At 38.9% G+C, this 14341-nt stretch overlaps 1 protein-coding gene across 3 annotated transcripts in view; it reads right to left on the bottom strand.

Annotated features, from left to right (window-relative positions):
• Positions 1-13039: 13039 nt before the first annotated feature.
• The window catches only part of cep104 (centrosomal protein 104), a 68817-nt gene continuing 67515 nt past the window's right edge, over positions 13040-14341 (bottom strand). For 2 of the 3 annotated variants that reach the window (XM_034086635.1, XM_071203827.1), the window contains one exon: positions 13040-13196. In XM_034086635.1, coding sequence (XP_033942526.1) covers positions 13129-13196 — 68 coding nt within the window. In that variant the 3' untranslated portion in view covers positions 13040-13128. The remainder of the gene's footprint in view (positions 13197-14341) is intronic. The other variant, XM_034086634.2, reaches the window with a different exon arrangement.

Here is a 14341-nt window from a genome sequence, read left to right as displayed (position 1 = left end):
AAGCAAGTCAATGCATTCATTGGGTGGTATCAGAGAGTTACACGGGTCTGTAAATGCAATGAAAACAATTGGCCACAGCAAATAATTTATATTAAACATGTAATTTTTACTTTTGAATACTTCAGTACAAAGGATGTATTGAATAATTTAAGTGATATATATGTACACATATAAATCATTAGTCAAAACAGGGCTACATTTGATTTAATTAAAAGGTATAATATGTGGTAAACTGAAGAGCCCTTTGGGAGCCAAAAGAGCCGGCTCTTCTTGGTGAGCCGAGCCAAATGATCCGGCTCACCAAGAAGAGCCGGAATTCCCATCACTAGAAAGAATGACTAGGAAACGCCCCTCTACGACGATCCGCCTCCTTGCTGCGGTCTGCAGCCAGACCCATCTCCCTTGCATTGGAATTGAGACACGGCCTGAATTTTTTTTAAATGAAATGGCTCTCCCCAGCAGAGTGGATTTAAAAGCAGCAGCAAGCGGAGGAATCACTAATAAATGTGAGTATTGGGTTTTAACTTACTTTAAATTAACTAACGTCACACACGTCAAACCCAAGGGGCATTAAAAACGTACATTTTCGTTAAATCATATACGGATACATATGTGACGCTAACTAGCTAGCTGGACATACTGCACTGTTGCTTACACTTATTTTGAATTCAATTCAGAAGTTTACTAAAGTCATACTGAGATCTTGGCTCTGTTATAGATAAGTTATACTTTATATTACATAAATAGACCAAAGTGAAAACATTTAGACCGGTATAGCCAGTGGCGACTGGTCATTAGGGGCAGGTGGGGCACAGCCCCACCTAGAGTCAGCAGAAAGTATTAAAAATAATGATTACAAAAAAATGCAAAAAAAAAAATATATATATTAAATACATTTTAAGATCATGTTTAATCATCTGATTCGTCTGTACATTGCTGTTTTAGTCTGTGTTATTCTAATGAGTGTCTACAGTGTGTGCCTATTGAGCTGTTTAGAGCCATGTGGGACAAAACCCGATCCTGCCCCTCCCTCTCCCTGTTTAAGTCAATGGTGACTGTAAAAACTACACTGCGCATGCTCAGAGTATTGTCCTATTTAATGTGTGTGACAAAAAAATAATGACCAGAGGGACATAGAGCTGCCATCCCCACCATACGTCATCTCACATAATTCAGAGCTGATTGGCTGTAAGTACGTGTGCCGCGAAAAGTGTGGTGTGTGAAGAGGAGACTGGGGCTGCAGTCGGATAGTTTAAAAATCAGCTCCTAAGTTCTAACCCTATCGTCTATTCCTTGACCTCTGAGTGAAACGTCACGGGGTTAAGGGATAGTGGACAGGAGAATTCAAAAGGACTTAGGAGAAGAGACTGCGGTACTTTAGAGAATCCGAATGCACTTTCACTATCCGACGTGTTTATGATGCGCCAGCGGACGTCATTGTGTGCGTCTGCTGCTGTGGGGGAACTATGGAAACCACAGTTTTCTATACAGCGGACGACAACATGGATGTTTAATAAGAACGAGGGACTACAAACTCATCTAGAGACTCTGCACCGTGCTCTGACGCTGCTGCTTTGCTTTATGAACGTGGACAACAGAGAAACATATTCTTCATGACCAAAGTTGGAATTGAAATAAAAAAGGAAAGTGAAACTTATGCTCGTCCCCCTCTCCCTCCGGTCCACATTAATACAAATGATCCCAATACGTATGATTGTATGAACTAAAGATCTTAAAATCAATACAGATGTATTTATTATAAACGTTAGTCCTTAACATCTATCACTGTGTATATCACCATTCAAACATCTTTTAAAAGTTGAACAAACTCCACACAGCTCAGTAAAGACTGTGAAATGTTGACTTTATTTGATAATTTCAGTGAAAACTAACGTTCTTATTTCTGTCTTTGATTATAATACTGATGAACGTTCAAAACAAAGCACTTTGGCAACTTACCACATACGTTTTAAAAAGCTTAATAAGCACCGTAACTTTCATGATATAATTTCTCGGTCATAATCGGTTGTTTCCGTGAACGGCCGACTGTTGAGTGACGGCAAATGCTGCGGCTGCAAGGCATTGTGGGACAGCATTTTCGCTTCTCCTGTCGGTTAGGGAGGTCCAGTGGTCCCTAAGCTAAAGGAGGTTATAAAGGAAGTTTGAAACCTCCTTTTCTATCATTCTCATCAGGGGCGGAGCTTCCTACAGGCGATACAGGCGGTTGCCTAGAGCGCCACCCAGAGGGGGGGCGCCAAAAATTGCACACAAATAAATATACAAATAAATATATATATATATTTATTTATTTTTTTGCTTGGCGTAGTTTTTGCGCCCCCCTCTATATCTGCAACCATTATTCTTACATACAAAAACAATTCTAACATAGGGGGAAATGAGCCAAAAATCTAAAACGGTCGGTCTAAGAGCCTCTGCTTTAGGTGTTCACAGTCAGAACATGCTAGAGCGCTGTGCATTGATGGGTATCGGTCAAGTGTTTATAAAATTGAGCATTGAGGAAAGAAAGACTAACATTAGAGAACTATGAAGAGGCAAAAGCCATAAAAGAAGAAAAGAAGAAGAAGAGAAACGTGCCAAGGTGAAAGGTATGCAATTTTGATTGTATTGTCAACATTAGCGAATGGATCATGTAATCTTGCTAGTTAGCCAAGCCAACGTTAGCTAGCCAGCGTTTGTTATTGCCATTCAGTCAAAACTGTCATAAGGCTATTTTCGTTGTGTCATGAAATAGAAATATTAGTAATAATAACAATGTTAGTTTTGGTGTAGCGAGCTAGCCAGTGTGGTGGAATGTTAGTTAATTGGTAACGTTAGCTAACGTTAAGTTTACCTCAGAAAGCACATTGACTATCCGAGTCAAACCCTGTCATAATGTGCGCTAACGTTAGCTAACTAGCTCAGGGGTTCTCAACTCCAGTCCTGTTGAATGTTTTCGTTCCAACCCAGAACTAACACACCTGATTCAACTGTTCTAATAAGATAGGCATAGCTCTTGATTAGTTGAATCAGACCTGTCAGGCTGTCCAAATGCTTATTAACTAAATAATAGCTACATTTAACAAATGGAAATTATTCAATGTTGATAATACAAATGTTGTATCATTTTAGATTCACTTTTAAAATATCTGGAACCACCTGTTGAATCAGTTGACAAGGAACAGCCATGCACCTCAGCTGTGCCAGCTTCCTCAGGTAAGTGCAATGTGTCAATAGATGTTCCTGATGATAAATAATTTAATGTGAAATCCAGTCAATATATTTTCTCTTGTGTGTTCTTTCTATATTTATAGACCTAGAACCACATGAAGGAACGTCAGAACAGCAAGCTGCTCATCCTGATGAGATGACCACTGATTCCACCCTGCCACTGACCACTGTGCCTGTTTGTTCTGGTGAGTACAATACGTCAATAGATGGTCCTGATGATAAATAATTGAATGTAAAAATGACTGTCGTGCCATTTCTAATCCAGCCAATATATTTGCTCTTGTGTGTTCTCTATATATGTATAGGCCCAGAACCACTGCAAGGAACGTCAGAACAGCCTGCTGCATCTCATCCTGATTGCACCACAGATTCCACCCATACACTCTTCTCAGGTGTGTGCCTGGTGAATGTAAGTGTGTGTGTGTGTGTGTGTGTGTGTGTGTGTGTGTGTGTGTGTGTGTGTGTGTGTGTGTGTGTGTGTGTGTGTGTGTGTGTGTGTGTGTGTGTGTGTGTGTGTGTGTGTGTGTGTGTGTGTGTGTGTGTGTGTGTGTGTGTGTGTGTGTGTGTGTGTGTGTGTGTGTGTGTGTGTGTGTGTGTGTGTGTGTGTGAAGATATTGTGGATATGAGGTGAGAAAATGTGCTTCACATGCCCTCCAGATGCAGCAAAGACAGACGATCCACTACCAACCGATCCTGCTGATTGCCCTTCACATCTCACAGACACAATGAGAACAGAGTTTGTTCGCAGAGGACCATATCAGATAACACCTGATTTCATTTTCCCAAGGAGAGATGATGGGAGAAGTTGCCACCACCAGTACTTCAGCAGGACCTTAGTAAATGGAGAAAGGATCAAAAGAAGTTGGGTGACATATTCAAAAAAGAAGAACAGTCTTTTTTGTTTTTGTTGTCAACTTTTCTCTCCAAAACAAATTCATTTAACAAATGCAGGACTGTCGGATTGGAAAAATGCAAGTGCTGCTTTGACCAGCCATGAAAATAGTCCGGAACACCTGAACAATTTGGCGTCATGGAAAGAATTGGCAGTTCGATTAAAACAAGGTACAACAATAGACAAACAAGAGCAGGCCCTCCTTGAGGCAGAGAAGAGTCAGTGGAGAGCAGTGCTGACACGACTGGTTGCTATTGTACAGTCTCTGGCAGGGCGAAATATGGCATTGAGAGGAAAGACAGAAATACTCCACTCTCCTTCAAATGGAAACTTTTTGAAAGAGGTTGAGCTTTTAGCGCAGTTTGACCCAGTGATGAAAGACCACATCCACAAGATTAAAAGTCAAACATCCCACCACAGCTACTTGGGCAAAACCATTCAGAATGAGTTGATTGAATGCATCAGTGGAAAGATTCTATCAACAATAGTGCAAGAAATAAAGAAATGCAAGTACTTTTCCCTCATTTTAGATTGCACCCCGGATGTTAGCCACACTGAACAGCTGTCAGTAGTCATCAGAATTGTGACACTGGAAGAAGACCCCCAGATTAAAGAGCACTTCATGGGATTCCTAGTAGCAGAGGAGTCCACTGGTGAAAGTTTGTCCGCCCTGATTTTGAAGAGGCTGGAGGAGTTGCAGATTGCCTTTGATGACTGCAGAGGACAGTCATATGACAACGGCGCAAATATGAAAGGGAAGAACAAGGGAGTACAGGCCAGGCTACTGCAGTTGAACCCAAGAGCTTTATTTGTGCCTTGTGGGGCACATACACTCAATTTGGTCGTTGCTGATGCTGCCAAAAGCTCCAAAGATGCCATATCATTTTTTGGCATTGTGCAGAAGCTATACTGCCTGTTTTCTGCCTCTACACAGAGATGGGCCATCCTCAAGAAACATGTCAACCTTTCACTCAAAATGTGGTCAGAAACCAGATGGGAGAGCAGAGTGAAAGCTGTGGAGCCTCTGCGATATGAAACCGCAGCTGTGAGAGAGGCACTGCTTGAGGTGAGAAACCAGGCCAAAGACCCAATCATCAGGATTGAAGCCCAGTCTCTGGCAGAAGAAGTCGGGTCATTCCGCTTTGCACTGTGCACAGTGGTCTGGTATGACATGCTAAGTCAAATTCAGCAGGTGAGCAAACTCCTGCAGTCCCAAACAATGCAAGTGGATGTAGCAGTAAGTCTACTGAAAAAGACTGAAAAAGCTCTCGAATCCTACAGAGCCACAGGCTTTGTGGCTGCACAAACATCAGCCAAGGACATGTGTGAAGACATGAATGTGGACGCAGTCCTTGTGCAAAAGCGGCTGAAGTCAACAAAGAGGCACTTCTCATATGAGTCTCCTGATGAGCCATTGAGGGATGCCTTGCAAAATCTGGAGGTAACCTTCTTTAACGTGGTGGTGGATGCTGCAGTGTCAGCACAAAAGGAGAGGTTTACCACTCTTAAACATGTGCAAGACAAGTTTGGCATTCTGTACAACGTCCCAGACCTGCCACACCAAGAGCTGATGAAGCAAGCAGAGGCACTTGCACACACCTTAAGCCATGGAGGGCAATCTGATTTGGATGGGAAGGAGCTGGCTCAGGAGTTGGAACATTTACCTGACTTGCCATCAAAGAGCATGACAACTCTTGAGTTGTTGAAATTCATACACACAAAGCAGCTCACCGAAATATATCCCAACTTGTGTATTGCTCTGCGGATCAGTGCAACGCTACCAGTAACAGTAGCTTCAGCCGAGAGGAGTTTTTCCAAATTAAAACTCTTGAAAACATACCTGAGGTCAACCATGGCTCAAGAACGCCTCAGTGGTCTGGTTGTAATCAGTATTAACCATGAGGTTGGTGGTCAGATTTCATATGATGATGTGATTGATGACTTTGCAGCGAGGAAGGCCAGAAGGATTGCACTATAAATGGAAACCAGTAGGAGCTAATATGTAGGCTAACCTTGTGTGATGATAGGGAGTGGAATGTAAATAGATCTTAATTTGTTATTTATTTAGCATATTATATATTGATTATTTGACATTTCTTCTTAATTTTCTTTGAAAGCAAATGTGCACATTCTTTTATTGTTTGTTATTATTATTATTATTATTATTATTATTATTGTTTGTTAGCTAAGTTGTTTGTTTTAATTCTTTAGTGTGAACTTTACATTTATTCTTAGCTCTTGTTCTTGCTTGTAATAAATAATGGTGCAGTACTTTACTGTATAACTGTTAAGATGTTTTGATTTTTTTTTTGGGGGGGGGGGGGGGGGCGCAGTGGTGAAGCTCGCCTAGGGCACCAAATGTGCTAGGTCCGCCCCTGATTCTCATCATTCTAGAGAATTCGAACGGCACTTATCATGGCTGCCACTGAGGGACTTCCGGGTCATTTCACTCCTTTAGGAAGGTTCCTAAGCTAAATGGACTATTCGACTTCAGCCAGAGAGCTGCAGTGAGGCGTCCTAAAACCCGGAAGTAAACTGCGCATGGCTTCCCTCGACCCAAAAGCAATGAGATTTCTCCATAGGATTTTAGAAAATAGCTCAAAATAAGATCTGTGGGAAACAAACCTGTTAGATAAATGCACGTTTTGTTCAGCCGGATAATATCCACATGTTTACCCTACTTTTATAATTTTCGAATCATAAATCTATTGATTAGATTAGATTTATGATAGACTTTTGAAACTACAAGAAGATAAGGAGGACTTTTACAAAAAAGTAATAGAGATTTTGTAAAGAGAGATAGGCAAATGGACTTAATCTTCATGTCAAGGTAAGACTGCAATTTTATTGAAAATGGGATCTTACTAAGAGAGAACAATTCAATATTTAAATGATACAATTACATGTTTTGGGTATCCTTTTGTTGAACTGCCTGTTTAAAATTAATTGAAGCATCAGACAAAAAAGCTTTGGAAAATAATATTATATTTTGATTTAGGTCAAAATATAATATTTGTAAACCTGAAGAGTCAGTGCCAGAGCCTCACCAGCCATGAACCTCACTGCAGAAGCTTATATATAAACATCTACGTTTTTTGTGCCCCACCTTGTACATATAGAAACGCCACTGAGCCTACAGTACGGTGGGATTTATAAAATGCTACCCTGACGTGTAGCTGCTGTTAGCTTTATTTATTTCTCTGACATGTTCCAATTTTGTACTGTTTATTAAACTTTGGGACAACATTACAACCTTTTTATTCAGCTCATGCTGCTTTGATGTAGGGCTAAAAGAAAAGCCTATTTTAAATATTTCCACCAGATTTGATCATCTTTTATTTAGGTTAAAGTGTATTTAACTTATCCTAATCCCATAATAATAATAAGACAATCACAAATAGACAGCATCCTTTAGCTTGATGTTAGTTTGTGCAGTGCTGTCAAAGGGATGCACGTGTGACGGTCATTTCTTCTTTTAGTTTTTTAAAAACCAGAACAGTCCATCATTTTAAATGATCCTTTAGGGATTGTTTGTCTGAAATGCTTATGAGTTCCATTTTGCAATAATACTTCTGCAACCCTGTGTTTAATATGATTAATTCACTATTTTCTTTGTCTCTTGTTTTTCTCTGTAATTAGGACAATTCTGGAGAAATAGATCTGCTGGAGAAGGACCCCTAATCTGAAAAGTGCACAGCGGATCATCAGGACAGAGCTGCCATCCACCTGGACCCCCCCCCCCCCCCCCAGCTGCTTCTATATACTTGCTGCACATACAATACAAATAAACAACTTGATAAACACACTTTTGCTGATATTTTTGTTACTGTCGGTGATGTTAAATAAAATAACATGATTGATTTCCTCCGATGAAAGTTATAATAATAGAAGACATGAAGCTGCAGATAGAGGATGGATATATTATTACCTCTACTTTGTGATAAGATGAAAATACAATATTACATTGTAATTGTTAAACACATTGTTTATTTCATTTACTGCGGTTTTAACCATTATTTACAACATGTGTACATAAGCAGTGGAATAATAGGATATCTCTAGGTCATTAAACTGTCTTCAGTTTAATTTTATTAATAAAAAAAATAGGTCATAGAAAATGTTTAATTGTGTATTTCAGCAGAGCGGGGGGTCACGGTGCTGCTGGACCTGGAGGTGCTGACCTGGGGTCAGTGGGACATCATCTGGGCAGGTTTAGGGGAAGAAGGAGAATATAAACTGTTATGATCACAGCTATTAAGATTAGAACACTAATATTGTTAAGAATCAATCTATACAACATGCTTTTGTTCATTTAAAAAACATATTGTTGTATTAGTACAGAAAAAGTATTACTTATTTTAAATATGAAATAATATGATTAAATTACATCAGCTATATATAATGTACTTGTTAACTTACTAATGTAACATTACTGGGGGCTAAAGGAACAGCTTCATCTTATTTACCTGGCCATGGTCCTCTTTAATTAATCGCCGACGGTGATCTCCAAAATGTAACAGTAAAGGTAACGTTTCTGGATCCTTTTCAGCTGAGTTAGCTTGTAAGCTAATTTGCTAGCAGGCTGCTGGAGCAACGCAACTGAACAGCGCGTATCACGTGACGTAAATACGAAGCCCTCCGTAAACTAGACCGTCTCATTAGGTAGGCCGCTCGGTCCAGCCTACCCGGCCTACGTGGGCTGGGTCCTCCGTGGACCGCGTAGGCTGTGTACTCCGAAGGGTGCATCCCCTGAATTCAGACACGGCCCAGGTATGTATTAAAGGAATAATCATGTTGGAAGTAGTAGGCCTATACTTAAGATTTTAACTTGTTTAAAAGTAGCTGGATTTTAACTTGTTTAAAAGTAGCTGGATTTAAATGTAAAAATACTATGCAACAAGTGAATGTCCTGCATTTAACATCCTACTTATGAAAAGTATTGGCATCAAAATACCCAAATAGGAAAATATATAAGTACTCGCTATTGTGGTGGCTCATTGCAGAATCATAAATATGAACTCGATTGTGATTATTGTTGCTTTAATATGGTCATGCTAATTAAGATTACACTTATTTACTTCTACTGAATATCTCAACCTATAATTTCATGCCATTGTTTATTTATATATAAGCTAAGGAACTGAATCTGTAAAGTTGTTTGTTACTAAAGCTCTCAATAAAGTGGAGTAAAAGAAGTACAGCATTGGCTAACAAATTGTAGTGGAGTAAAGTCATAGGCGGAGTTTGACATTTGCGCTTGGGGAGGCAAACCTTTTTTACTGACGTCAGTACACAGTCCCAACTATTGCGTGGGGTGCTACGGATACAGTAGCAATAAAGCCAGCGCTCACCGCACTGAGTATGACTTTTCCATGCCCGCCGTACACACACATTCATATGGAAGGGGCGGTCTCTCCCCCCAACAACAGTGCATTACATAACTGTAAAACTTATCATAACTGTGCACATCTTATACTTATTTGATAACTACTATATCCCTTGGTTACTTGAACAAGCTACAATATTATTAACGAGTGTCCTACCTTATTCAAATATTGATATACGAAATATTTGTATTGGAACAGTTTTCGACTAGTAATGCTGTAACATATTTCAGCCACTAGGGGGAAAATGCCCCCCCCCCCTCAAAATCCGCCTATGAGTAAATAGAAATAGTGGAGTACAAGTATCTCGAAATTGTACAATACTTGAGTAAATGTACTTTGATACATACCACAACTAAGGATAAATATATCATTTGGAAATTGGTTTCAAAAACTGGTTAGCCACTTATTTTAACCAAATGACTTGCTTTACATCAATTCAAAGTTTCTGGCGATGTGTCCCTTCCAATAACACACAAATAAACCTCTTTGTATTGACGCAATCTCTTTTGTATTTATCATACCAACTATTTTAGTTACATTTTCCTGCGTTTCCGCCTGATGATTCATGTGAAACTGCTGTTCATCAAGCATGCTCTAGCCTAACGTCACATGGGGAAGGAATACATAAAGACATTTGTCCTCCATGTGCTATGTAACTTGGCCTGTTAACAAATAAGGCGATGAAAAGTATAGCCTGTCCAACAAATAGCTTATTAAGAAAGGATGTTGACACTAACTTGCGTGAATCCATTTCTAAGAAACTATATTCACTTCTGCTTTTCTCATGCCTTTAAATATGTTGTTTTTTGAAATTATAAGGAACAATTAAAGCACATATTTACCCAGCTTATTGCTACTTCCTCATAGCCAAATGATACACCTTTAGTACTTTACGCCCTTGACTAGTATTTTGGTACCGTTTCCCAAAATGTTCAGGATCTATAAATGCATTATTAAAATGTTTCTTTAGATGTGCGTTGTTGTACTACTACATGTGCAAGACAAGTTTGGCATTCTGTACAACGTCCCAGACCTGCCACACCAAGAGCTGATGAAGCAAGCAGAGGCACTTGCACACACCTTAAGCCATGGAGGGCAATCTGATTTGGATGGGAAGGAGCTGGCTCAGGAGTTGGAACATTTACCTGACTTGCCATCAAAGAGCATGACAACTCTTGAGTTGTTGAAATTCATACACACAAAGCAGCTCACCGAAATATATCCCAACTTGTGTATTGCTCTGCGGATCAGTGCAACGCTACCAGTAACAGTAGCTTCAGCCGAGAGGAGTTTTTCCAAATTAAAACTCTTGAAAACATACCTGAGGTCAACCATGGCTCAAGAACGCCTCAGTGGTCTGGTTGTAATCAGTATTAACCATGAGGTTGGTGGTCAGATTTCATATGATGATGTGATTGATGACTTTGCAGCGAGGAAGGCCAGAAGGATTGCACTGTAAATGGAAACCAGTAGGAGCTAATATGTAGGCTAACCTTGTGTGATGATAGGGAGTGGAATGTAAATAGATCTTAATTTGTTATTTATTTAGCATATTATATATTGATTATTTGACATTTCTTCTTAATTTTCTTTGAAAGCAAATGTGCACATTCTTTTATTGTTTGTTATTATTATTATTATTATTATTATTATTATTGTTTGTTAGCTAAGTTGTTTGTTTTAATTCTTTAGTGTGAACTTTACATTTATTCTTAGCTCTTGTTCTTGCTTGTAATAAATAATGGTGCAGTACTTTACTGTATAACTGTTAAGATGTTTTGATTTTTTTTTGGGGGGGGGGGGGGGGGGGCGCAGTGGTGAAGCTCGCCTAGGGCACCAAATGTGCTAGGTCCGCCCCTGATTCTCATCATTCTAGAGAATTCGAACGGCACTTATCATGGCTGCCACTGAGGGACTTCCGGGTCATTTCACTCCTTTAGGAAGGTTCCTAAGCTAAATGGACTATTCGACTTCAGCCAGAGAGCTGCAGTGAGGCGTCCTAAAACCCGGAAGTAAACTGCGCATGGCTTCCCTCGACCCAAAAGCAATGAGATTTCTCCATAGGATTTTAGAAAATAGCTCAAAATAAGATCTGTGGGAAACAAACCTGTTAGATAAATGCACGTTTTGTTCAGCCGGATAATATCCACATGTTTACCCTACTTTTATAATTTTCGAATCATAAATCTATTGATTAGATTAGATTTATGATAGACTTTTGAAACTACAAGAAGATAAGGAGGACTTTTACAAAAAAGTAATAGAGATTTTTGTAAAGAGAGATAGGCAAATGGACTTAATCTTCATGTCAAGGTAAGACTGCAATTTTATTGAAAATGGGATCTTACTAAGAGAGAACAATTCAATATTTAAATGATACAATTACATGTTTTGGGTATCCTTTTGTTGAACTGCCTGTTTAAAATTAATTGAAGCATCAGACAAAAAAAGCTTTGGAAAATAATATTATATTTTGATTTAGGTCAAAATATAATATTTGTAAACCTGAAGAGTCAGTGCCAGAGCCTCACCAGCCATGAACCTCACTGCAGAAGCTTATATATAAACATCTACGTTTTTTGTGCCCCACCTTGTACATATAGAAACGCCACTGAGCCTACAGTACGGTGGGATTTATAAAATGCTACCCTGACGTGTAGCTGCTGTTAGCTTTATTTATTTCTCTGACATGTTCCAATTTTGTACTGTTTATTAAACTTTGGGACAACATTACAACCTTTTTATTCAGCTCATGCTGCTTTGATGTAGGGCTAAAAGAAAAGCCTATTTTAAATATTTCCACCAGATTTGATCATCTTTTATTTAGGTTAAAGTGTATTTAATTTATCCTAATCCCATAATAATAATAAGACAATCACAAATAGACAGCATCCTTTAGCTTGATGTTAGTTTGTGCAGTGCTGTCAAAGGGATGCACGTGTGACGGTCATTTCTTCTTTTAGTTTTTTAAAAACCAGAACAGTCCATCATTTTAAATGATCCTTTAGGGATTGTTTGTCTGAAATGCTTATGAGTTCCATTTTGCAATAATACTTCTGCAACCCTGTGTTTAATATGATTAATTCACTATTTTCTTTGTCTCTTGTTTTTCTCTGTAATTAGGACAATTCTGGAGAAATAGATCTGCTGGAGAAGGACCCCTAATCTGAAAAGTGCACAGCGGATCATCAGGACAGAGCTGCCATCCACCTGGACCCCCCCCCCCCCCCCCCCCAGCTGCTTCTATATACTTGCTGCACATACAATACAAATAAACAACTTGATAAACACACTTTTTCTGATATTTTTGTTACTGTCGGTGATGTTAAATAAAATAACATGATTGATTTCCTCCGATGAAAGTTATAATAATAGAAGACATGAAGCTGCAGATAGAGGATGGATATATTATTACCTCTACTTTGTGATAAGATGAAAATACAATATTACATTGTAATTGTTAAACACATTGTTTATTTCATTTACTGCGGTTTTAACCATTATTTACAACATGTGTACATAAGCAGTGGAATAATAGGATATCTCTAGGTCATTAAACTGTCTTCAGTTTAATTTTATTAATAAAAAAAATAGGTCATAGAAAATGTTTAATTGTGTATTTCAGCAGAGCGGGGGGTCACGGTGCTGCTGGACCTGGAGGTGCTGACCTGGGGTCAGTGGGACATCATCTGGGCAGGTTTAGGGGAAGAAGGAGAATATAAACTGTTATGATCACAGCTATTAAGATTAGAACACTAATATTGTTAAGAATCAATCTATACAACATGCTTTTGTTCATTTAAAAAACATATTGTTGTATTAGTACAGAAAAAGTATTACTTATTTTAAATATGAAATAATATGATTAAATTACATCAGCTATATATAATGTACTTGTTAACTTACTAATGTAACATTACTGGGGGCTAAAGGAACAGCTTCATCTTATTTACCTGGCCATGGTCCTCTTTAATTAATCGCCGACGGTGATCTCCAAAATGTAACAGTAAAGGTAACGTTTCTGGATCCTTTTCAGCTGAGTTAGCTTGTAAGCTAATTTGCTAGCAGGCTGCTGGAGCAACGCAACTGAACAGCGCGTATCACGTGACGTAAATACGAAGCCCTCCGTAAACTAGACCGTCTCATTAGGTAGGCCGCTCGGTCCAGCCTACCCGGCCTACGTGGGCTGGGTCCTCCGTGGACCGCGTAGGCTGTGTACTCCGAAGGGTGCATCCCCTGAATTCAGACACGGCCCAGGTATGTATTAAAGGAATAATCATGTTGGAAGTAGTAGGCCTATACTTAAGATTTTAACTTGTTTAAAAGTAGCTGGATTTTAACTTGTTTAAAAGTAGCTGGATTTAAATGTAAAAATACTATGCAACAAGTGAATGTCCTGCATTTAACATCCTACTTATGAAAAGTATTGGCATCAAAATACCCAAATAGGAAAATATATAAGTACTCGCTATTGTGGTGGCTCATTGCAGAATCATAAATATGAACTCGATTGTGATTATTGTTGCTTTAATATGGTCATGCTAATTAAGATTACACTTATTTACTTCTACTGAATATCTCAACCTATAATTTCATGCCATTGTTTATTTATATATAAGCTAAGGAACTGAATCTGTAAAGTTGTTTGTTACTAAAGCTCTCAATAAAGTGGAGTAAAAGAAGTACAGCATTGGCTAACAAATTGTAGTGGAGTAAAGTCATAGGCGGAGTTTGACATTTGCGCTTGGGGAGGCAAACCTTTTTTACTGACGTCAGTACACAGTCCCAACTATTGCGTGGGGTGCTACGGATACAGTAGCAATAAAGCCAGCGC

Source organism: Pseudochaenichthys georgianus, chromosome 7 (genome assembly GCF_902827115.2).
Source record: "Pseudochaenichthys georgianus chromosome 7, fPseGeo1.2, whole genome shotgun sequence".
NCBI classification, from domain to species: domain Eukaryota; kingdom Metazoa; phylum Chordata; class Actinopteri; order Perciformes; family Channichthyidae; genus Pseudochaenichthys; species Pseudochaenichthys georgianus.
This window is presented reverse-complemented; position numbering and strand designations above follow the sequence as displayed.